This window comes from Carex rostrata, chromosome 9 (assembly GCF_964058835.1).
Source record: "Carex rostrata chromosome 9, lpCarRost1.2, whole genome shotgun sequence".
NCBI lineage: Eukaryota > Viridiplantae > Streptophyta > Magnoliopsida > Poales > Cyperaceae > Carex > Carex rostrata.
In genome coordinates, this window is record NC_135926.1 from 4,698,109 (window position 1) to 4,722,212 (window position 24,104).

The window sequence follows — 24,104 nt, forward strand, 5'->3', positions numbered from 1 at the left end:
CGGTTTTCTTATAAAAAAAAAAAAAAAAATCAAGACAACTAAAATTTAGAAATTATTTTCTTAAACTTGTTCTTCACCAGCTCGCTACATGCAAAGACACACTTAAAAGGAGACGGGGACAAAGACCCCTGTTCTTGTTCTGTCGCTGTCATGTATTCAATGAATCGGGACGGAAGTTGGGCCTCATCAATTCGGGTTTCTTTAATTTTGCTTGTTTGCAGGGTATTTTGACCAGTCTTCAGCTGCTCGGATACACTGTTACCGATTTTATCAGAGTTTACTGTTACGAGTCAATAAGAACTGGGCAACAAGCCAACAACCCACATGACTCATGAAACTTGCTTAAATAATGGCCATTCACTTTTAAGTTCTAACAGAATAATTTAAATAGATAAAAATTTGCATATTTCATCATCTACGGTCAATGGCCACAATTATTGAAATGTGTTGATGGGGGGGCCACATGAAGACATTTAATCCTATTGTTTTGCAAAATCAAATACTGACACTTTGGCAACTTTTTAATTGTCCACTTGTAATGAGGTGATATATTCGGGTTTTGACTTGTTGCCCCGGACACTTACGGAAGACTTCCGGCGTTATTTCAAGGAAAATTCAAAAGTTTATTAACTTTTGGGAATGTGAAAAGGGCGTAGTGAAAGTTGCACAAACAAAATGTTTCTATTATTTTTTTGTTTCTGAGAAATAATCATACTTAAATATTTAGATCAGTCATCAGTGTAACTGTAAACACTTGAGTGGGTTGCAAGACATCTTTATTTATTAAAACTCATTTTAAATTTACAAAGTATCAATTTTTATTCTTTATTAAAAAATAAAAATATATATAGCATGTTTAACAGAAATGTTTAATTTTCTAATTAATTGATTGTGAGATCACTATATATACATCACAAATAAGATATTCTGAGCTATAGATATTACTAGAAAAACAAAACATATAAGGATAATTATGAAGTCTGCTTCTTAAAGGATACATACTTGAAAATGCAGATTTTGAGACATCAAAATTCTAGTTTAAGTGAAAATTTAATTTTTAGTTGGTAAGAGGAGATTTACGCGGAAATTACGTTGGATTATATTGGTCTTTATCCCTTCAGTTGATAATTTCTAATGTACATATTGCTAAACCAGATTCTCTGGTTTTGTATATAATTTTCTTATTAATTCAATCGTTAGTGGACAATTAGCCCCTAACTTTTTTTTTAAAAAAAACTTTTTCGTTAAGAAAAAAATATTTGAGCCAGAATTTGTAAATTCCAAATTCTTTCAATATTCTTTTAGAAATTTATATTTCTCAATTAGGAAAATAGCGGTTGACTCACAGACTACAGTCTACACCAACCCCAGTCCCCAGATTTACAGCGGTCCAGTCACATATATAAAAAGATATTAGTCTTATTTCTGTTTCCATAAGGGTATAATAGAAAAATTGCTCTGGTCGGTGGAAAAGCTTTGGAAGCCATGATCGATTGCACCAAACTTGCCCTTTTTGGCACTTAATGATCCCTTTATAAGGTAACTTTTGTTAATTACTTTTGTTTTAATTCTCCAAATGGCAGTTCCTTGATTCTCTTAAAAGCCACTGAACAAGAGGTCTAAGAAATTATTAATCTTGCTCGTATGATTAATTTGGCACCAGCTTAAATAAACCAAACCCGAGTTTTTTATTTTTTATTTTTTCTTCTTTCGAAGGATGCATATCACTTGGCCAGTCCTACTGAATAGGTTTTTTTTAAAACTTGGGTTTGGTTTTGAGAAGAAAAGGAAGTATTTATATATGAATGCCCTTTTATGTCATTTGCCCTTAAAATATTTCAGAAATATATAAAAAAAAAGTATAAGAAAATCTCTTGTTTGGTTATTGAAGCTGTGAAGCTGGGTTGACGTCACATTTTTTTTCTATATAGCACAATTACCAAAATGGAATAATATACCGCCAATATCAGGGTTTCTTGATACCGTGAATTTCATAAAGTACCAAAATACAGTTTTGTCAATAATATGCATAAAGTTTACTTTTTACAATAGTCCCATGCCTCTGTTTAGGTTGTACCATCCTCATACCTGTTTGTACCAGGTAGAACTGAACTGATACCAACCAGAAGTCAAAAGTCACTTGTTATTGCCTTTGCTTAAGTTAGGCAGCATTATAATCTGTGATCTAGTTTCAGCATGCACTGGTATCCGGTAGTATATTAATTCTTGCCAAGATCTTATATGCTTCTGTTTAAAAAATGGGTCAAAACAACTGCAAGAAAAACTACAATAATTGAGGTTTCATTGAAATTAGACTTTTTGTTTCCCCAATTGCATCAATTTAACTTTTATAGGTTGCCTCAACATTTGGGAATTTCAATTTCTAAAGAGGAAAGGAAAAAGAACAGGGCTTTTTTGAAAATAGACTGTGAAAGGAGAACTGTCTGTACATATTATATCTTACCCGAAAAAATGTCTTTAGTCAATCAAATCAATGAACAAAGTCATAATAGTTGGGATGATTCAAAGACTAAAGGTTGGCATTGCTGTCACTTCACTAATTACAAATTATATCTCCTAACCCCAATATAAACCAACTACAATTATTGAAACCCTGATTTTCCTGAATGATTTCACCAGAACAGCAAAAGATAATAAGTTGACCAAAACAAGTATTTAATACTTAAAAGCTAAAGTTCATATTACATTGCTTTCTTATTATACAAAGGCATGAATTAGAGATTCATTAAAATAGTGCATTTAATATTTATTCCATATATTTGAATTTAGCGCAAATTAGATCTAGATTCATACATACCTGTGAACACAATTTTGGTTGGCAGATATGAGTTGACCTCTCTGCCAGTTTGGTTTTCAAAAAAAAAAAGATATGAGTTGACCTGAATTTTATATTTAGTTGTACTACTTGTATATAAGACTATAGACATCTTATACTTAACCAGACCAAAATTGCCTTGAAGAATAGTTCTCTTGTACAAGTGAGGCCAATTTCTTTTCTTTTCTTTCCATTTTGTTAATAAAGTAAAATTTTGTGTATTTTTCCTTTTTCAATTTAATTCATTGTCAGATACTTTCAAGAGGCTTCCTATATATTATAGTATAGTAATACTCTTTTCTTAAATCAAATAGAGTAATTTCACAAAAAGCATCATGTTATTGGATTAAGGTGGTCTTTTATCCACAACCTTTTTAAAATGAGATTAATTGGCTAATCTGATTTTTTTTTCTTGTTTTCATTAAAAATGTTCAGAGCCATCTTGGGTCACATTATCAGAGGCCTGATGAAGAGCAACTCAATTTCGGCTGAAAATGATATCAGCAGTAATATTTCTTCACAACCCCACCAGCGCAAAGTAGGAAACAATACCAGCAGCCACAGCCATAAGGTCGAAGTTCCTCCGAAAAGAAATCTTCTTCATGATTTTTCAACTACATTTAAAGAGATATTTTTCCATGACGATCCACTTTACGAGTTAAGGGATCAACCAAAGAGGAAGAAGTTCTTGCTTGGAATTCAGTCCTTTTTCCCGATTGTTGGTTGGGCAAGGGATTACAACCTGAAAAAGTTTAGAGGAGATTTAATTGCCGGATTAACAATTGCAAGCTTGTGCATTCCTCAGGTACATAGAATAAATAGCTTAGTTGTTAATTTGTACTGTATATTATATATCGTTGTACCACTGCACATCATGTTTTTGTTGGGGAATCATAAAGGCCAAACAATTACGTCTTATCTAGAGATCAAATAATTATATCTCATCTCGGGGTCAAACACTTACATCCCGGGAAAGGAGAAACAGTTCCCTACTTTAACCGAAGAACCGTCCTATGCCAAAAAGACCCAAAATATAAATCATAAGTGCGGAACATAATACATGAATCCATGTCATTTGTCATGGAATAACCAAAGCGATAGTAGAGCAAGCCGTCTCCGTGAACACGAGACAAGTCTTCAATGGCAAGAAGTCCTTCTCACCTTTTTGTCATCAGGTCGAGGAATAAGTCTTCCAAGACAGCAAGGTCTGGCCCTTGAAAAATCATCTCCATATTTTCTAATGGATTTCTCTTCTTTATTCTTTGATGATGAAAGAAGAAGAGAAGGCACACAGAACTGTATTTTTCTTAAGAGAAAAACATATGTTCAGTTTCTATATTTTTTTTTTTTTATTACCTTGTACCTTAGGGACCAATCCTTATATATAATAACATTTTTGGTTATTTGCCAAATTGAAAAATATATAATGTGTTGTGCATCAAAAACCGTGCTGACGCATCAAAAGCTCTGCGACTGCATTGATTTCCGTGCAAACAGCACAACCCTCCATAAAACCAGATTTTTTAATTGCAAATTTCTAAATCAGTCTATCAATGATTTGATCTTTACCTAAATTGTTCTACATATTTATGGACCACATCCTAATGAATATATTAATTGTTTATTACCTTATTTGATTACTTTGATTGACAACCATATATGACAGTAAACAATCTATAATTATATTACATATATACTCAATATTGGCATTAAATCCAATGAGGTTGGCAATAAATCCAACAGTTATGTGTTATTTAATGTTTTTTTTTTTTTTGCCTTATTAATGTTTACCTAATGGATAGTTGTGCCTCTTTGATAACTAATGCTTCCAATATACCTGTGAAAATGACATGTTATTATTCCAGTAAACACGATATTACCTATGACAAATTATGCTTCCAGAATATATATATATATATAGAGCTGGGCTACGGTGAGTTGCGAAGTAAAGCGACTATTTTACTTCACGCTCATATTTTGTGATTTTAAAGTTCAAAACGTAGATCCGAACCGTTCATCTTGTTCTCCATATTGAAATGTGCTTGGAGACCAAATTTTACATTTTTTGAAATTTTTTTACTATTTATTAAGCAATTTTGAATGCCGCTGATCTGAGGGTTCACAAAATTTTACTGTTTTTTACTGTTCACAACAAAACAGCAGTTTTCAAAAATGATTAATAAATAGTAAAAAAATTCCAAAAAATGTAAAATTTGGTCTCCAAACACATTTCAATATGGATTAAACATCTAACGGTTCGGATCGGTCGTTTGGGCTTTCAAAATAAAAATACAGCGTGAAGTAGAAACGCGTTTTACTTCGCAACTCACCGTAGCCTATCTCTATATATATATATATATATATGAGATGGGCTATGGTGCATTGCAATGCATGAACCCCCTTATGCATTGCACTATAATCACGGATTTAAAGTCCAAACGACCGATCCGAACCGTTAGATGTTTAATCCATATTGAAATGTGCTTGGAGACCAAATTTTACATTTTTTTTGGAATTTTTTTACTATTTATTAAGCATTTTTGAAAATTGCTGTTTTACTGTGAACAGTAAAAAACAGTAAAATTTTCTGAACCATCAGATCAGCGACTTTCAAAATTGCTTAATAAATAGTAAAAAATTCCAAAAAATGTAAAATTTGGTCCCCAAGCACATATTAATATGAAGAACAAGATGAACGGTTCGGATCGGTCGTTTGGACTTGAAATCCATGATTTATAGTGCAATGCATAAAAGGGTTCATGCATTGCAATGCACCATAGCCCATCTCATATATATATATATATATATAGGCTGTGGCTAATTTGCTGCCGGCAGCATTTCTGCCGGCGGTGCTGCCACTGTTTTTTCTATTTTTTGATGTTCAAACGACAAATCTAAACCGTTAGATGTTTAATCTATATTATAATCTACTTGGAGACCAAATTTTATATTTTTTGGAATTTTTTTACTATATATTAAGCTGGTTTGAAAACCGCTGATTTCAATGCTGCAGAAATTTACTGAAATCAGCAGTTTTCAAACCAGCTTAATATATAGTAAAAAAATTCCAAAAAATATAAAATTTGGTCTCCAAGTAGATTATAATATAGATTAAACATCTAACGGTTTGGATTTGTTGTTTGGACATCACACGGCTAAATATAGCCCCGGCAGCACCTCTGCCGAAATGCTGCCAACAGCAATTTAGACAGACCCTATATATATATATATATATATATCAGGGTTGAGTAACCAAAAATACAGTATTCATCATTCAAAAAAATATACAATCAACTATGTCATTTAATGTTAAAAAAAAACACTATACAAATAATCAAAATATAGTATAAGCAGTGCTTACATTTTTTTATTCATTAAATTGCTTTGCTTTTTAATATGTTGTGCAGCATTTGTATTTCCAAATTTTATTTCACAATTGTCAAATTGCAACTGTTCTGTTATTATAATTGTAAATATTTATGGCAAGATTATTAAAATTCTATTTCTTTCTTACTAGGATATTGGGTATGCAAAGCTTGCCAACGTCCCATCTCAATACGGGCTTTGTAAGTGCAGTATTTACTTTATTATATTTGCAATCCAAATGGTTAACTAAAATATTGAGATACTACGATCAGTTAATTATATACTATAGGGCAAATTCATGGTTCTGAACAGAACCTCCACAACCACATAATGTGGACATAGAACTTATGAGCCTTATCTAATTAATCAAAACAAAGGGATAAAAAATACAATAGTTTATCATTCCCTGCAAATTAGAGAACTGTGGACTTAGCGCAGTGGCGTGAGTCCCATCTCTCTACAGAGAGACACGTTCAATTCTTGCAAAAGCATCTAAAAGATGCTGCGGTGTACCAAGACCCTTCAATAAAAATAAATCGTTCTCTACAAATTTAAAGGATAACTACCAATTGTTCTTCACATTATATTACAGTCCCTAGATAAACATATATAGCTGCACCCAAGCAAAATGACTCTAGATACAGCAAAAGATTCATTGTTTCAACCCTTCAATAAAAATAAATCGTTATCTACAAATTTAAAGGATAACTACCAATTGTTCTTCACATTATATTACAGTCCCTAGATAAACATATATAGCTGCACCCAAGCAAAATGACTCTAGATACAGCAAAAGATTCATTGTTTCAACAAACAATTAGGAATCTACTACATAGCAACTTTTGTATCAGTTATATGGGATTCGTGTGATGCCTTGTATAGTCTTTTATTATTAAAGAAAAAAATTAATAACTTTGACCTGTGGGTTGGGCCAGAAGGATAGGAGCCAGCAGACTGCCTGAGCATTTTCTAAGAGTAATTTGCATATGAATTCAAAACAAGTGTTATTTGGTAAAATAAGAAGTTATATTAACAAATGTTTGTTTTGTGTAGACACGAGTTTTGTGCCGCCTCTTATTTATGCGGCAATGGGGAGCTCTAGAGATATAGCAATTGGACCAGTGGCAGTTGTATCACTCCTGCTTGGTGATATGCTAAAAAAAGAAATTGATCCAAAGAAGCACCTAAATGAGTACCTCCGTCTTGCTTTCACAGCCACCTTCTTTGCAGGAATAACTGAAGCCGCACTTGGCCTCCTAAGGTACCCACCACTTCAGACTATTATTTTCTCATCATTTTATATAAAATCATAAGGATAACTTGCAATGTTTTATTTAAATTGGTTAAATATAAGTTTCTACACGAGCTATATATATTTCAAATGATCATTTATACTTCCCTGCTTTATAAGTTTCTTATGGTATGGTTTTTTTTTATCTAAAAGGTTGGGTTTTATCATTGAATTTTTATCACACGCGGCAGTGGTAGGATTCATGGCAGGTGCAGCCATCACAATAGCCCTCCAACAGCTGAAAGGCCTTTTGGGAATCTCAGTATTTACCACACAAACTGATATTGTTCATGTCATGGACTCTGTCTGGAGTAACGTTCACCATGGGGTCAGAAATTACTTATTATACTGGTTTATTAATTTCCAATGAACGAATAATTAACAAACAACAGGAAGGGAAAAGATCATAAACTAATTTAAATGTATGTAATATTTAGAAAAATACAGCTTGCTAACAAAATACTTCGGGTATTATTCTTTTCCAGTGGAACTGGGAGACTGTGGTTATAGGGATATCCTTTCTGGCATTCCTTCTAACTACAAAATTTATTGTAAGAACTTTGGTCTTTTAACAGTCTTTTGAAAATCTAATTTTAGAGGTTTTGAATCTCACCTCCAACTTATTGCATATGTAGGCTAGCAAGAACAAGAAGCTATTTTGGGTGGCAGCTATCGCTCCGATGATCTCAGTTATCATATCTACATTTTGTGTTTACATAACCCGTGCTGATAAAAGAGGAGTTAGCATAGTATGTTTTATTATACCATTTTCATTTTCTCTCCATGCTTCACCGATATAGGCAAAGGACACACACGAGAAATTAATTCAATAATAAATTTAACAAAACTGTTCATGGTGATTATTGTATCTCAAATTTTTAGACCATTCTGTAGTTTTCAAATTGGCTAAAACTCAATTGTCAAACTCTCAGCATTTTATACTTCAGGTCTACAAAATTTCATATGTTGGATAAGTGTAAGCAAATAGATGCAAAAGAAAATACTCCAAACTAGGATAAAAAATTTCTTTTCAACTATATCACTTTCTGGGTTAGTTATGCACATTTAAAATATAGGTGAGGCACATAGACAAAGGAATAAACAAATCATCAGTGCACAAGATCTACTGGTCGGGAACATACCTGGCAAAAGGAGCTAGAATTGGCATCATTGCTGGGATGGTCGGCTTGACGGTAATTCCTTTAAGAAGTTCAAAACGTATAGTTTTTATGGAACTTCAAAAAATTTCATGCTGGACTCATGAATATCATGTAATGCATCAGGAAGCAGTAGCTATTGGGAGAACATTCGCAACCTTAAAAGATTACCCAATCGATGGAAACAAGGAAATGTTGGCGTTAGGTGTTATGAATATTGCTGGTTCTTTGACCTCTTGCATCGTAGCAACAGGTATCATTATAATCGAAAATTTTGTGTACAGCCCCTTCTAAGTTCTTGAAACTTATGTCAGTGCCTTAATTTAACTTTAGTAATTGCATGATCAACTCAAAGTAGGATACTGGGAGGTAATTTAAGAGCTTGTTTTGTCCAATGTGTTAGTATATTAATTCTGTTTGGAACACTGACAGTACTAGTGAGTTTTGTACAAGGCTAATTGCTGACATGCAGAGTTTGTTTTCCCTTTTTTCCTTTTGCTTCCCTCGATAATTTGCATATCCATATCTGGCAAGAAAAACAACCATGAATGTTAAGTATAGTATTATTTTTTCAGGGTCTTTTTCAAGGTCAGCTGTGAATTATATGGCAGGATGCAACACAGCCGTGTCTAACATAGTTATGTCTATGGTGGTGTTGCTAACCCTTTACGTAATCACACCTCTTTTCAAATACACCCCAAATGCTGTCATTGCAGCTATTATTATCAGTGCCGTCGCTGGACTAATTGACTTTAAAGCTGCATATCATATTTGGAAAGTAGACAAGCTGGATTTTATGGCATTACTGGGGGCATTTTTTGGTGTTATTTTCAAATCAGTTGAAATCGGCCTTCTAGTAGCGGTTCGTATTATACTATGATCATACAAGAAATAAGATACTGAATGACGAATGGTTTCATAGTTTCATTTCTTATTGTGATTAATTAGGCTATCCTTCTTTTTCTTTGCCTTTGAAGATAATCAATCCAAAAAAAAGTGTGAACTGTTTTTTTCTAGTCAAACAGTAAAGTGTTCCCAAGAAAAAGAACCAAAATATTCCATCAAAGAAAAAATACAACCAAAAAAAGGTGCCAATAAAACTGTATTTGTTTGAACATTACGTTGAGCTTCCAACAATGCATCTGGAATTGATTAGATTTCCAATAAAAAAAAATACTCACTCAAAATAGACTAATTTGCATAGTAGGCAAAAGGTATCTTACATATACCTGCATCTTTGCGTGTTTAATGAAGCAGGTTGTATTATCACTCGCTAAGATACTTCTTCAAGTTACCAGGCCTAGAATCACTCTTCTTGGCAACCTTATGGGAACAACTATTTATAGAAATGTTGAACAATATCCTAATGCAAGCAAAGTGCCAGGAGTTCTAATCTTAAGAGTTGATTCAGCTATATATTTCTCCAATGCCAACTATATCAAAGAGAGGTATGTTGCTTATATTATCTGATTGTATGAAATTTGTTGAGTGAATCAGTTTCCCTGCAGAAAACATGCATTTCTCTGTCTGTTTGTTGATTTTGATGGAGCAAACCAATGTATCTTTTTTTTGTTACTCATTTGGGCGTTTCTACTTTCTAGAACTTTATTGAGGCATCCTCGGATCTCTTTCATTAGTTTCACATTCAAACCTATAATCTTCTCCAAAATACTATTATTTAATTATGATTCATGTTGATGCAAAGTTTTTCCTAGTAGAAAATGAAATGAGAAAAACAACCTCTGTTCTCTAAAAACCACTGGAACCTCTTTTTCAGAATATTAAGATGGTTGAGAGATGAAAATGATCTCAACAAGAAGCAAGGCCTACCGGATATCGAGCACTTGATAGTTGAGATGTCGCGTAAGCAGTTTTCTGCTTGATTAGTAATCTATAGAATTGATGTTATTTTATTTCCTATGCAAATATTTAATTATGAATTAATGCACTCATCATGTGCATTTTCTACAGCCGTGATTGACATTGACACTACTGGCATCCAAAGCTTAGAGGAATTGCACAAAGTCCTCACGAAGCGTGACATTCAGGTTAGTAGTACAAATTTATTGCCCTCGTATCTGGTGTCACCTTCACCGGAGAAAGCAAGGACTACTTTTTTAATCCAATCCCATTGATCCCAAATTTACGAATTAAATCCATACCAAATCTATATTAAACCATATATATATGAATGAATCCAGTCCACCAGTTTCAAATCAGACAGACTAAATCGAAAAACTAGCTATGCCTTACTTTTCAAGATGAAAAATGGACAGATAAGGCCAACCTTGGCTAGCACACAAAATTTGTATATAATTAATTTCATTTGTTATTACCTTAGCTTGAGATCGCCAATCCTGGCCCAGTGGTCATCGAAAAGCTCATAGCTGCCAAATATACGGACCGCATCGGCCATGAACACATCTTCCTCACCGTAGGAGACGCAGTTGCACAATGTGCTCCAAAGGCAATAGAGGATGCATGAAAAACACAAATGACAAAATTACAAAATGATGTGCTAGATTTTTAAGTTATAAGAAAAGTTTTTTTTTTTGCCATATAGATAGTTGTATATTTTTTTTTTTGAGAAAAGATAGTTGTATATTTTATTTCAGTGTGTTATACTATTGGTGTGCCACTTAAAAAAGAAAAATTCTCTTGTGCATTTTGTTTGAGGCGCTGTATGTAGCCAGTTGCTGCTTTAAGGGCCTCCCATTAGTGTTAGGACTGTCCTTCAGTAAATTGCTACGCATTTCGCCACAGGTGAAACTTGTAGAAAGAATTTAAATGAAATAAAGAAAAGTATATTTAGAAATTATTTTTCTAACTTAGATTTGTTTTCCCTTGCAACTTCAAATAAGAACACCATGTTCCGTGGTGTTTCAACAGCTCGCTACATGGACAGACACACTTGGAACAGAGACAGGGAAAAAAACCCTTGTTCCTGTTCCGTGGTTGTCTTGCATTCAATGAACCGGGACGCAATTTGGCCTCCATTAACTTGGGTTTTTATATTTTGCTTGTTTGTAGGGTACTTTGACCAGTCTTCAACTACTTGGATTGTCTGTTACCAATTTTATCAGAGTTTACTGTTACGAGTCACAGAAAACTGGGCCACATATATTACTTATGAAAGTTGCTTTAATAATGGCCAGTCACTATTAAATTCTAACAGAATTACAGAAACTGACAACTGTGCCTGAAAATTTAAGAAGGAAATTTCATGTATGCCCCTCAAAAACCTCAGATTACGTATTTCCTTTTCTAAATTTATAATATCATATTTACCCCTCTAAATTTAAAGAACAAACAAATTTACCCAATTTATTATATTTTCATTTAAAACTCGTTTTAAATTTATAAAGTACTCCTTAATCCTTATAGAAATTTTTTAAAAAAAATATGTGGTTAGTTAAGAGAAATATTTAGTCTTTTAATTGACCATTTGTGATGGCAAATGATTCGTATTTTACTTGTGGTGTGCACACAACACAAATGTATGTCTAAATGTCACTTTGTATGCGTCACAAGTAGATAAATTAATCATTTGTTCTAAAAAACCAATCAATTAGGGAATTGAATATTTTTCGTACACAAATAACATATTTTTATTTTTAGTAAAGAGTAAAATGGAAGCATTATAAATTTAAAATTAATTTTAATAAAACAATTATAAATTGAGTAAATTTATGAGTTTTTGAAATTTATGGTAAATATGATATGATGATTCTTAGAGGGGGGGGGGGAGAACACAATTTGAGATTTTTGAAGGACATCCATGAAATTCTCCCAAAATTTAAACAGATAATAATTTGCATTTGTCATCATCCTGGCCAGCTCAGTGGCCACAATTATTGAACGTGTTGATCGACCCCCCATATGAATACATTTAAAATGTAATCCTATTATTTTTGTTTTCAGAATTTAATAGTGAGTTTGGCAACTTTTATTTGCCCACTTGTAATGAGCTCATATAATCTGGTTTTGACTTGTTCCCGGACAGTTATGGAAGACATTTATCTGCTTATGTCCTAACAAAAAAAATTATTATTTTTTGTAATGAGGTCCATCTTATAAAACTGAACGATTATAAGTTAATTAGCTTCATCTTTGTTACTAAACTGAACTTTTTATTACTAGTCTCCATCTTATAATTAAGTTAGCTCCATCTTTGTCATATGAAAAATTAGAAGTGCATCTGTTCATCTATTTTGATGATATATGACTAAGCCTATATGTACAATGAACGACTTTCTATTAGTCTGACATGATATGTAATTAAGTAACACAAAAATTTCATGAGTTCACGTTTCATCCCTCAAGAAATTTTTTTTTTAAAATAAATAAAAATTAAACCATGTATTATTAGTTATGATTATTTGAAGTCTCGCCTCCATATAGGTCGATTCAAGTTATTTCAAATATGTCATATGTGCACCAGTGCACGTCATATGTGTTTGTGCGTACTATACTATAATTAGACTTACTAAAGGAGCAAAAATGTTTTGTATTTTTGTTTATTATGATTCATTTTTCGGACTTCGTCTTCTTTTTTTGAAAATCTTCGCAGAAGCTGCGAAGTCGTGAGGGAAAATCGAACTCTCGACCTTTGGGTACAACAACTCTATGACTTATTTCTAGCCAATTGTGCTACCTCCCCTTTCTCCATTTTTCGGACTTCGTTTTCAAAAGTGAAATATTTATTTAAAAAAAATTCAAAATTTCAAAATAAGATAACTTGTATAAAAATATTACATTCAGTATATTTTGAACATTAATAAGTAGCATTTTTTAGATAATAAAATTATGTATAATAAAAAATAATAATACGATAATTAAGCATTATCGGACTATTGTGGACATAAGTAATTAATGTGACATGGTTAATTAAACAGCTTAGAAACTCAAACCTCTTTATGCATTCAGAATTGTTCTTCATCATATACATATGTTACTTGCTTGCTTGAAAAAGAATTATCAATCACAAAATAATAGTTATTCAGCAAGGAAAATATGAGATTAGATTAATTACCCACGGGATAATTTAATCGACAGAGACTAGCGAGGATGACCGTGATCTCCTATATATCAATTAGTATTAATGTTGCATATTATGCTAGAGTGCACTCATCACATTGACATTTTTTTTAGTCGATTATTTTATCAAATTGATCTTTTAACTAACTTTATTAAAATGATCAGATGGAAATTAACAAATTATTATACAATTAGCATATTTACTTATTGACGTGGACGCCGAAATGAATAAAATATATCATTTCTCATAGATGTATGCAGGGCCGGTCCTAAAGATTTTGGAGCCCAGGGCGGGAGCAAATTTTGGACATTTTTTGAACTATTTTTTTTACCAAAATAATATGTGGAGAACTCTTATTGTATTTATCTTTAGAATAATTAATATTAGAATTTCTAATAAGACCATTCTCAACAAGCAAATCTCTAATCGGCCAAATCGGATCGGAAACTCATATTTTATTAGCAGAAACTTGTTTTTCACTAAAATAATAGAAAAATTAGGTAAAATAAATAATTAATTAATATGAGACATTATTGCTGAAATTATTATTTTTCTTTTAGTGTTCAATAAGTTAAAATTAATTTCAAACCAATTTTAATAAAAATGACAAACTTCACCGCATGGATTGTCTTCATTTTTTTAATAAAAATTAACGAGATAGTAAGCTTGTCTTCATTTCGTCTTAGTTGACTAGCGACCTCTTCAAATATAGCATGGATTGTCTCCATTTCTTATGTATTGATTTCTCTAGTACTGCGATGTAGGTCGCATATTAATAATTTGGGCCCACCTACAGCGTCATTCTTTCTAATATTTTTCTACCCCGCACTTGACCGAACAGTCCAAGAACCCTTCTTCTCCGATCAGCATTTTAACCCAGTCAAAATTGCAAATTTCTCCCCCAAATCGGACGTGGGTGGTAAGTCGTAACACTTCACTTCTCCTAAAAAATTGCTTCAAATCATGAGAATCATCTCCAAACTGGCTCCAAACCGGCTCCAAACGTCAAGAATCGGTGAAGAATCGCTTGATTAAGCCAGTTTGATCCGGTTTTTCATTCTATGATTTTTAACATATACAATTTTTTTTGGGGCCCCATTGGATTTTGAGGCCCGGGGCCGTTGCCCTGGCTGCCCTGGGTCAGGGCCGGGCTTGGATGTATGCTGACATAATTATTGATGTCGGCTTGCTGCATGTCATCAAATATAAATAATTCATGTGGATATATATGCTTACAGCATAAATAATTTAGATGACATGGATAGTGATTTCATCATCAATAACACCTTTTAAATAGGGATGTGTCAACTGCGGTATGAAGGTCGATATTGGTAAATGTAGAGCTCATGCTAGTGGTTTGCTAACGGGTAGGTTACGGGTACCTCGGGTATATCCGGGTCGGGTAGTCGGGTAGGGCGGGTACGGGTAGGACGGGTAGTCGGGTAGGTTTTTAAAAGAGTGTACCCTACTCGTTTCAAACCCGTGCCCGTCTCGAGTAACGGGTACGGGTACCTCGGGTACGGGTAGTCGGGTAGGGCGGGTAGGGTACGGGTATTTTATTTTTTTTTCAGTTTTTAATTTTTTTTTTCTGTTTTTTTTTTACTTTTTTTTCTGTCCTTTTTTTTTTCCGTTTTTTTTAGTTTTTTATTCTGTTTATTTTATCCTTTTTTATTTCTTTTTTTTTACTGTTTTTCTTTTCTTTTTGTTTTCTTTTTGTTTTCTGTTTTTTCTTTTTTTTCTGAACCGGCGGCAAATTAATTCAAAATTTGAATTTTAAAGGGTAAACGGGTAAAGTTGTTCGGGTAAATGGGTGCGGGTACGGGTACAACGGGTGCGGGTAAATGGGTGCGGGTACAACGGGTGCGGGTAGGCGGGTTTCGGGTACGGGTAAGACGGGTACGGGTTGGGCGGGTTTTTTCTCAAATATTGGTACCCTACCCGTCTCAAACCCTTACCCGTGTACCCGTTTACCCGCCTATACCCGGGCACGGGTACCTCGAGTAACGAGTACGGGTCGGGTAAAACGAGTCATACCCGTTCGGGTAAAAGCAAAAGACTAGCTCATGCCCATAGAATTAATATTCCACCAGTGGTTTTGTTGATATTGGTATTAAATGAGATGCATAAAAAAAACCAGTGTTCTAAATAGCTAGCTATAGCTTTTTCAGACCATAAACACTAAATTATGAGATAAAAGTGCACTAACTCAGCTACGACCGCTATTACCGCTATATGCGACTCACTATATATAGCTACCGCTATGATACATGAAATTTTTTTGCAATTTATACGGGCTTCTGTACTTCTATTATTATTTCTAATGTTACATGGTCTTCTATGATAAGTATACTAAACCAAACTATGTGCTTCTGTTTATTTGTGATTTATTCACTCATTCTATATCGAGAAATATTCAAATATTAATTCTTCATTTTGATTGCTCTACGCATAGTATTCATTTGTAAAATTATTATCGTTCGTTTCAATTGAAAGCTGATTTTGATTATTATTATTATAATATATAAAATATTTAAATATGTATATTGACTTCATTTACTTTATAAAATTAATTGTTCTTTGTCTATTATAATATGTAATACTATGAAGTATGAACTATTAAATAATGTTACTTTTTAGATTTTTTTTTCCTTCTTATTTGCATAATTGATAAAAAGTATAAACTTAGATTAGTTATCATTTAGTTGTTATATCAATTCTCTAATATTAATTATGTTGATAATTAGTAGAAATATAGCATATAAAATTTGAAAAGGGAAAATCGCTATGTATGATAGCTTCCGCTATAGCTACGTTATTCGCAATATTTTTTTTGTTTTTGTCTCCCCGCTATGCCGCTATAATCGCTATTTAGAACCTTTAAAAAAACAGATAGAGGAAATAATTATTTTTGCTCCTGATTAGAAAATTATATGTACGTTTGTCAAGTTATACGTCATGCATGTTGGGTCAAAATTAGGATTACATTATTTACTATTATAATAAAGTCAGATTCGCATTATATATATCGGGTTCGAATTGTTAGATTTAGTGTCAACCTCGTTAGATTTAATGTCAACATTGAGCATATATGTAGTTTAAATTATGAATTATTTACTGTCATATATAGTTGTCAATTAAAGTGATCAAATAAGGTAATAAACAATTAATATATTCATTTAGATGTAGTCTATAAATGTGTAGAACAATTTAGGCAAAGATCAAATCATTGATGGACTTTTTTAGAAATTTGCAATTCAAAAAAGTATATTTTCAGATGTCAGAAATCTGCCTTTATGGAGGGTTGTGCTATCTGCACGGATATCGATGCAGTCACACAGCTTTTGATGAGCCAGCACGGTTTTTGATGCACATCACATTATACCGTTTTTAATTTGGCAGATAACCATAAAGGTTATTATATATAATGATTGGTCCCCAATGCACAAAGTAACCAAGAAAAACACAGAAACTGAACATACGTTTTTCTTTTAAGAAAAATACATTTTTATGTGTCTTCTCTTCTTCTTCCACCATCAAAGAATAAAGAAGAGAAATTCATTAGAAAATTTGGAGAGGATTTCTCAAAGGCAACACCTTGCTGTCTTGAAAGACTTATTTCTCAATCCGACGACAAAAACGAGAAGGACTTCTTGCTATTGAAGACTTGTCTCGTGCTTACGGAGACGGCTTGCTCTACTATGGCTTTGGTTATTCCATAACAAACGACATGAAATCAGGTATTATATTCCACACTTATGATTTATGTTTTGGGTCTCTTTGACATAGGACAGTCCTTAGGTTAAGGTAGAGAATTGTTTCTCCTTTTCTGAGGTGTAAGTATTTAACCCCTAGATGAAATGTAATTGTTTGATTTCTAGATAAGGCGTAATTGTTTAGCTTTTATGATTCCCCAATACGAATTTCTTTTAATTATAGTTTAGAACTTTAGATTTAGATCATCTTGAGTTATGATTGGTGACGATGTATTAAATGAAATCCAATTATTTATAGAATTTCAACAAAATTTTACCTCGAACTGATATCTGAATTCGTTGTAGATGTTGTGCCATAATATTTTTATGAGATTTACATATTTATATATTGGAATACGTCATTTATTTTGTTCTATTAGATGGTTAGTATTTATAGATCGATGGTTTTCAATTTAATGAAAGTTGGTGTTCAAATCCATTAGCAGAGGCGAGTAACGATCAGTGGAGGCTGCAATTTGAGAAGGCGTCCAATACTATTCGTTTCTCTGAGTAATAGAGGAGCAGCCGAGCAGTAGAGGTCAGAGCAATTAATTGCCTGCTGCTTTTCTTTTCTCTGGAAGTAGCAGAGTGTTTTCGCTTTATTTTTCTTTACGTACAGAAGAAAAAATGTTAAATTTTTGTGAAGATATTGAATATGATGGTGTTTTTATAAAAAAATTAAATTGGCTATTTTAAAAATTTGTACGAGTACATCGGAAATTTTTTAAAGTTTAATGATCTGTTCTTAGACCTCTTGATAAAAAAAATTACGTTGATTGAAATTAAGAGTTAGCAAGAATATATTACTACTAACTTGGGACAAATATGGATTTTTAAAATCGGCCGCCGCAAGTGACAGCCTGCAAAAAGAAGTATCTGAAGGAGATTAGTCTGACAGGATTAGATTAATTAATTTTTATTAGGATAACATACCATGTCCGATGGGAACACATGACAGCATCATAACATGCAATAAGAATATAAAGGAACAGCAAATGCATTGATTGAGGAGTTGAATAAAGAAGAATAATTATACTAATTCTTCCCCCCCATTTATCCCCACACTCTCTCTCTTCCTTAACTGCCGTATATCCCCTCACTTATTTCACTAAAAATTTTCATTTATCCCCGCATTAAATTATACTGTCATTTAATATCAATCCCCCCATTAATTATGTTTTCCTCTAATAACAATTTCCGCATTAATTATTCATTTAAAAACAATTCCCGCATTAATCATACTGTTATCTAATAACAATTCCCGTTAATAAATGTTTATTTGTTATTTCTGAGAAGTATTTATCCATGTAACATAAAGTATTTATCCATATAACATAAAGTATTTATCATTATGTCTGAGAGTATTTATCATTGATGTTTACTGTAAGTTGCAATTATGTTTGAGAAGTATTTATCTATGTAACATAAAGTATTTATTCATGTAACATAAAGTATTTATCATTATACATGAGAGTATTTATCATTGATGTTTTACTGTAAGTGCAATTATGTTTGAGAAGTATTTATCTATGTAACATAAAATATTTATCTTTGTAACATAGAGTATTTATCCATGTAACATAGAGTATTTATCATTATGTTTTAAAATATTTATCATTGATGTTTTACTGAAAAATTGCAATTATGTCTGAGAACTTTTTATCTATGTAACATAAAGTATTTATCTATGTAACATAAAATATTTATCATTATGTGTGAGAAGTATTTATCATTGGGTGAGGGGATTGTTTATTTAATGGTCCCCAGTTGTGCAGAGACAATCCAAAAAAAAGAAAGTTTTGTGCGGAGATAACTGACAAGTATTTATGAGGGGATTGTTTATTTAATGGTACTCAGTTGTGCGGGGATAATTAATGGATTGATTTATTCAGTCATAAATAGAGATCATTGCATAGGAATTAATACTTTGCAAATCCACGATAAATACTTTGATGCTTCAAGTTAAATACTAACAATTTCTGCGGAGTATTAATGATTTGAGCGGTCCCCTCCATGACTTTTTTTGGCAGTTTGTGCGGGATTTTTTGCGGGGATAGACTTGCGGGGATTGTTATCATGATCCAATAAAGAACGATACAAAGTTTAAACAAATATGTGGAAGTTTTAATAAAGCATTAACTGTACCCAACTTGATGCATCTAATAAATAGTAATAATAAGAAGGCAACACTGTCAAAAAAAATAAGAAGAAGAAGAAGGCAACACAACAATCTACAAAGACCTTGGAAAAAAATCCCAAAAATATAACAGGTCCATTTTCATGTACTGATCACTTTATCAGAGAAGCCAGAGTGTGGTTGCAGTTTTCTTTTTATGCGACAATAGTCGAGAAACAGATTTTTTTTTGTTTTTTTTTGTTTTTCAGTCTGCGCTTTCTCATTTTTTTGCATTCCAGAAAAGTATACCCATAGGCATTAAATTTAAACTGAAAAACAATTAGACTGCATCATCAAACACAGAATTTTTTTTATTAATAGAAAATAAATAAATAAAATATCGAAATCGGAGATTATTTCTGAGTTTTTTTCGAGATATAGGTAGACCGGGACCAACTATCCCGTCCGGTTTAATCCTATGCCAAATCAACCTTAATCATCTTAGTGGTGGAAAAAAATTTACAGGACGGTACAATCAAATTCGTCCAAATAAAAAAAAAATGTGCAAGACGGTAAAGGAAATCCCATCCGCAACGTAAAAAGAACTCACCTACTAAATAGTACTAAAATCTAATACTCTTTAAATCAAAAAAAAAAAAAAAAAACCAACCAACCTTAGCAGCAGCTTTTGATCCAGTGAGCGGTTTGCCCCTGCAATTTTTTTTTTTTTTTACCCCGGACGGAAATAATGCTACTGTCCCCCCCTCCCCTTTTTTTTTTCTACGCTAGCGCTTAGCTTAGAACAGTATTAACATGTTATTAAGTCGGATGGGATAATTAGTCCCGTCCCTCGGACGGGATAATTAATCTTGGTCTACCTATATTCTGAAATAACTCAAAATCGATCCCCTATTCCGATATATTTTTTTTAATTTATTTTCTATTAATAAAAAAAATCGACCATCAAACATGTATATTATTTGATTTAGTCAGAACCATAGTGACAAATGAATTATTCGGATTCGGTTCGACGAGATCAAAAGTTCATGATTTGGAAATAATTCGGATATAATTTGGGAATGATTCGAAATTATTCGGACCAGAGATCTCAAACCTGCAAGAGAGCAAAAAAAACCAAAAAAAAATGTTCTGGGAAATTCAGAAAAAATTCACGAATAATTCGTAAAATTTGGGAATTATTCGGGTTTAATTCGGTTAAAGTTCGGTCAACCGAATAATTTAACATTCGGTTCGGCATCATAAAAAAAAATTAATCGGCTTTAATTCGGATTTAATTTGCGAATCTTGGACTATGATCGGAACTAGTTCTAGACCTCTTCGCTCTTAAATCCTCCGGTTTGGTCCTTTGGCTATTAGTTATTTTGGTTTGGCACTTCGTCAAGATCTAATAAGATGAATATTGAAGTTATTAAATTAAATCATAAAATACTAGTAAGTGGAAATCTGAAGATTATAGCGATGGCAACAACAGAAAAGATATTGATATATCATGTCGAACCCCTTCTGAATACTTTTAAATCGGAGTTTATTTCAAGAAGCTTTTTTATTTCGAAGATCAATTTGTAAGAATATTGTTGGAAATTTAATTTTGTAATTACTAAAATAAAACTAAATATTGAATTAAGGATTATAGAAATGAAACAGTGATAAGAAGAGTATCTCAATTGCGATTTGATCATATCTTAGGGGAGAGTTTTTGTTCAAATGGCTTTGGACAAAGTCTCATCCAAAATCTGATCTAAACAGTCTATTTTGTATCAAAATTCGTATAAATATTTAGATTCAAGAAGTCATTTAAATTTTTGGATTTTAAATATATTTGTACGAATCTCAATGCAAATCAGACGTTTAATATTGACTTTGAATGAGACTTTGTCCAAAGTTTTTTGGAGAAAACTCAATAGCATGCAGCTGTGGATATTACTTGTTGTAGATTATATCGTATCAGAAGTACATTATTTAAATATCATGTATGATGTTATAGAATTTTTTATTCCACAAAATACAACAGATTTTTTATTCCACAAATATATTTAAATATCAATATCTTCAGTTTCAAAATCCAAAAATAGTCGATGTGAACGTTCAATATTTTCTCTATATAAAATATATTTGTAAATTAAGTTTTATAAACAATCAGTGTTAATGTTGCATATTAGGCTAGGCTGCACTCATCTCATTTGACATTGTTTTTAGTCGATTATTTTATTTAAAAATGTAATTTTTTTTAAATATTAAATGAACTTTGAGATGGTAAGACAAAAATAAAAATTCCAACCTATACACATTTAACTAGAAGAGAAACAAAATTAATAAATAGAACTATATATGAAAGTCTGGTTCTTAAAGGATACACATTTGAAAATCTGACTTTCCAATAATATAAATTTTAAATTATTTTTTTTCGATAATAGTGACTAATATCACCTGTTTCATTAGAAACTAGTTATTTTACAACAGTGGTGATACACCACAGTACAAAATATACTAAAGGATGATTAAAGGATCCCTCAATTGTGAAGCAATATGAGGAATATCTACATATACAATATGGTAAGCACTAACTAAATTATGCTATAATTAACAGTCTAGAACAACCAAAATATTACAAACAGCAAGTCAAGTTTTCAATAGGTTGTGGAGGAGCTTGCATTAGAAGAGTTGGGTGCAGTAGGGTCTGAGGAATGTGTTGCATCCAGTGCTTCAATGCCTACCATGTCTCTGAGATATTCATCCAGATCTGGTCCCTCTAACCCAAGAAAGGGTTCTTCCTCGGAATCCCAGCTGTACTCTTCCTCCTCAGATGTATCGGTCTCTGAGAGGATTATAAGGCCTGACTAAAACAGAGAAGAGGTATCCATTAGAAGGATCAAGGTTAATTTAAAATAAGAATCATCATAATTAATTTTACACCAAAAAGATGTTAATGAAATAATTTGAGAACCTAGGGAAGAAACAGTTGGTATGGCAGTATTATTAAAACAAATTCTATTCCTAGCTAACCAGATTATCCATATAGTTGCAGCCCTAAGTAGTTCAATTAAGAATCTGTAGCCAAAGGTCATCGAGACATTCACAATTAAAAGTAAAATTGTTGTGTGAAGTTATCCAGGTCCAAATTGAATTGATAATAGGACAAGTGACAAATAAATGATCTATAGTTTCCAAGGAATTACAGAAAACACAAGTTTGGTCTCCTATCCATCCCTTCTTAGCTAAATTGTCTTTAGTTAATATTTTGCCCTGTCTAACTAGTCATATGAATATCTTGATTTTAAGGGGAATTTTTGTTTTCCAGAGTGTGGTGTAAGTTGAGTTTTTAATCCCTCCATACTCAAGCCATTTGTATAAAGATTTTACTGTAAATTGTCCTGATGTGTGCCATCGCCAAACAATTTTATCTAGTTGTGAGATATTGGCAAAGACTGAAAAGAAAGGTAAGGAAGAGAGTAACATATTCCATTCTGTAAGGAGTGTACGAGTAAGCTGTCTGGTGAATTAAATATTAATATTGGTATGTGTATAAGCTCTGGAGACAGTAATTGTGGGGTTTAGGACAATTTGGAATAAATTTGGGTAAGTGCAGTATAAGGCACATTCACCAGATCATCTATCTAGCCAAAAAAAAGTATCGTTGTCATTACCTATTACCCTATTAATTCCTAGTTCTACAATAAATTTTAAATTATAATCTTTTAAGTTTATATAAAAGGTCATATATGTAGGAATTTAACAATTTTACTCTTCTGAATGTAGAAACTTCAAGTGTTGGACATTAAAATGTAGGGCTTTAAAAATCAAGTTTAAGTGAAATTTTAATTATTATTTTTTTCTTTCGTTTGTGTCATGAAAAAAATATTCGAGCCCGAATTTCAAAATTCCAAATTCTTTCCATATTTTTTTTTAAGAAAAATCTGTTTGACTTCAGACACCAGCCCCAAATTTGCAGCGGACCAGTCACAAATATAAAAAAGATGGGTCCGGTCACAAATATATAAAAGATGTTAGTCTTATTTCTGTTTCCATGAGGGCATAATAGAAAAGTTGCTCTGGTTGGTGGCACCGTGGCAGAGCTTTGGAAGCCATGATCGATTGCACCAAAGTCGCCCTTTTTGGAACTTTATGATCCCATTCCCTTTGGTTAATTACTTTTGTTTTATTTCTCCAAATGACAGTTGCATTGGCTCTTTGATTTCTGAATATCTTTTTTTTTTTTTGAAATCTTGACAGTGGCTGTGATTTCTGAATATCTTGGACTTCATTGGTTCATTGATTTTTCTTAAACCCACTGAACACGAGGTCTAAAAAATAATTTATCTAGCTCGTATCATTAATTAGGCACCAGCTTATATCTAATTGGTTTTCAAAATACATCCATGGAGTTTCTTTCTGAGTTGTATTTGCAAATATTTAATCCCTAATTTTAAATTAAGCTGACGAGTTCGTTTCTTCTCTCTCTTTTTTCTTCTTTTTTTTGCTACTTTGAAGGGTGTAATAACACTGGGCAGTGCTTCTGAAGAAGTATTT

The 24,104-nt window shown here is 32.4% G+C and overlaps 2 protein-coding genes and 1 long non-coding RNA gene across 8 annotated transcripts in view; 2 read left to right on the plus strand and 1 right to left on the minus strand.

Moving 5' to 3' along the window:
* Nucleotides 1-1,397: 1,397 nt before the first annotated feature.
* LOC144559075 (sulfate transporter 1.2-like) overlaps nucleotides 1,398-24,104 on the plus strand; it is a 30,426-nt gene continuing 7,719 nt past the window's right edge. The window contains exons 1-14 of one of the 5 annotated variants that reach the window (XR_013513084.1): nucleotides 1,398-1,539; nucleotides 3,272-3,641; nucleotides 6,354-6,402; nucleotides 7,256-7,463; nucleotides 7,647-7,821; nucleotides 7,979-8,044; nucleotides 8,129-8,242; nucleotides 8,570-8,686; nucleotides 8,777-8,903; nucleotides 9,226-9,512; nucleotides 9,908-10,098; nucleotides 10,428-10,513; nucleotides 10,622-10,698; nucleotides 10,992-11,219. Coding sequence is in view for 2 of the 5 variants with exons in the window: in XM_078308011.1 (XP_078164137.1) it covers nucleotides 3,303-3,641; nucleotides 6,354-6,402; nucleotides 7,256-7,463; nucleotides 7,647-7,821; nucleotides 7,979-8,044; nucleotides 8,129-8,242; nucleotides 8,570-8,686; nucleotides 8,777-8,903; nucleotides 9,226-9,512; nucleotides 9,908-10,098; nucleotides 10,428-10,513; nucleotides 10,622-10,698; nucleotides 10,992-11,135 (1,980 nt within the window). In the remaining 3 variants the exon portion in view is untranslated. Of the gene's footprint in view, nucleotides 1,540-3,077; nucleotides 3,124-3,271; nucleotides 3,642-6,353; nucleotides 6,403-7,255; nucleotides 7,464-7,646; nucleotides 7,822-7,978; nucleotides 8,045-8,128; nucleotides 8,243-8,569; nucleotides 8,687-8,776; nucleotides 8,904-9,225; nucleotides 9,513-9,907; nucleotides 10,099-10,427; nucleotides 10,514-10,621; nucleotides 10,699-10,991; nucleotides 11,356-24,104 lie in introns of those variants that run through there. The other 4 variants (XR_013513085.1, XM_078308011.1, XM_078308012.1 and 1 more) reach the window with 4 other exon arrangements.
* The window catches only part of LOC144559074 (sulfate transporter 1.3-like), a 30,522-nt gene continuing 7,865 nt past the window's right edge, over nucleotides 1,448-24,104 (plus strand). Inside the window, exon 1 of one of the 2 annotated variants that reach the window (XM_078308009.1) lies at nucleotides 1,448-1,539. Coding sequence is in view for 1 of the 2 variants with exons in the window: in XM_078308008.1 (XP_078164134.1) it covers nucleotides 1,718-1,749 (32 nt within the window). In the remaining variant the exon portion in view is untranslated. Of the gene's footprint in view, nucleotides 1,540-1,716; nucleotides 1,750-24,104 lie in introns of those variants that run through there. The other variant, XM_078308008.1, reaches the window with a different exon arrangement.
* LOC144559077 (uncharacterized) lies at nucleotides 11,218-11,634 on the minus strand. The gene is made up of 2 exons (XR_013513087.1): nucleotides 11,400-11,634; nucleotides 11,218-11,349 (listed from the first exon to the last, which is right to left on the minus strand). It is a non-coding gene; the product is annotated as an uncharacterized LOC144559077 (long non-coding RNA).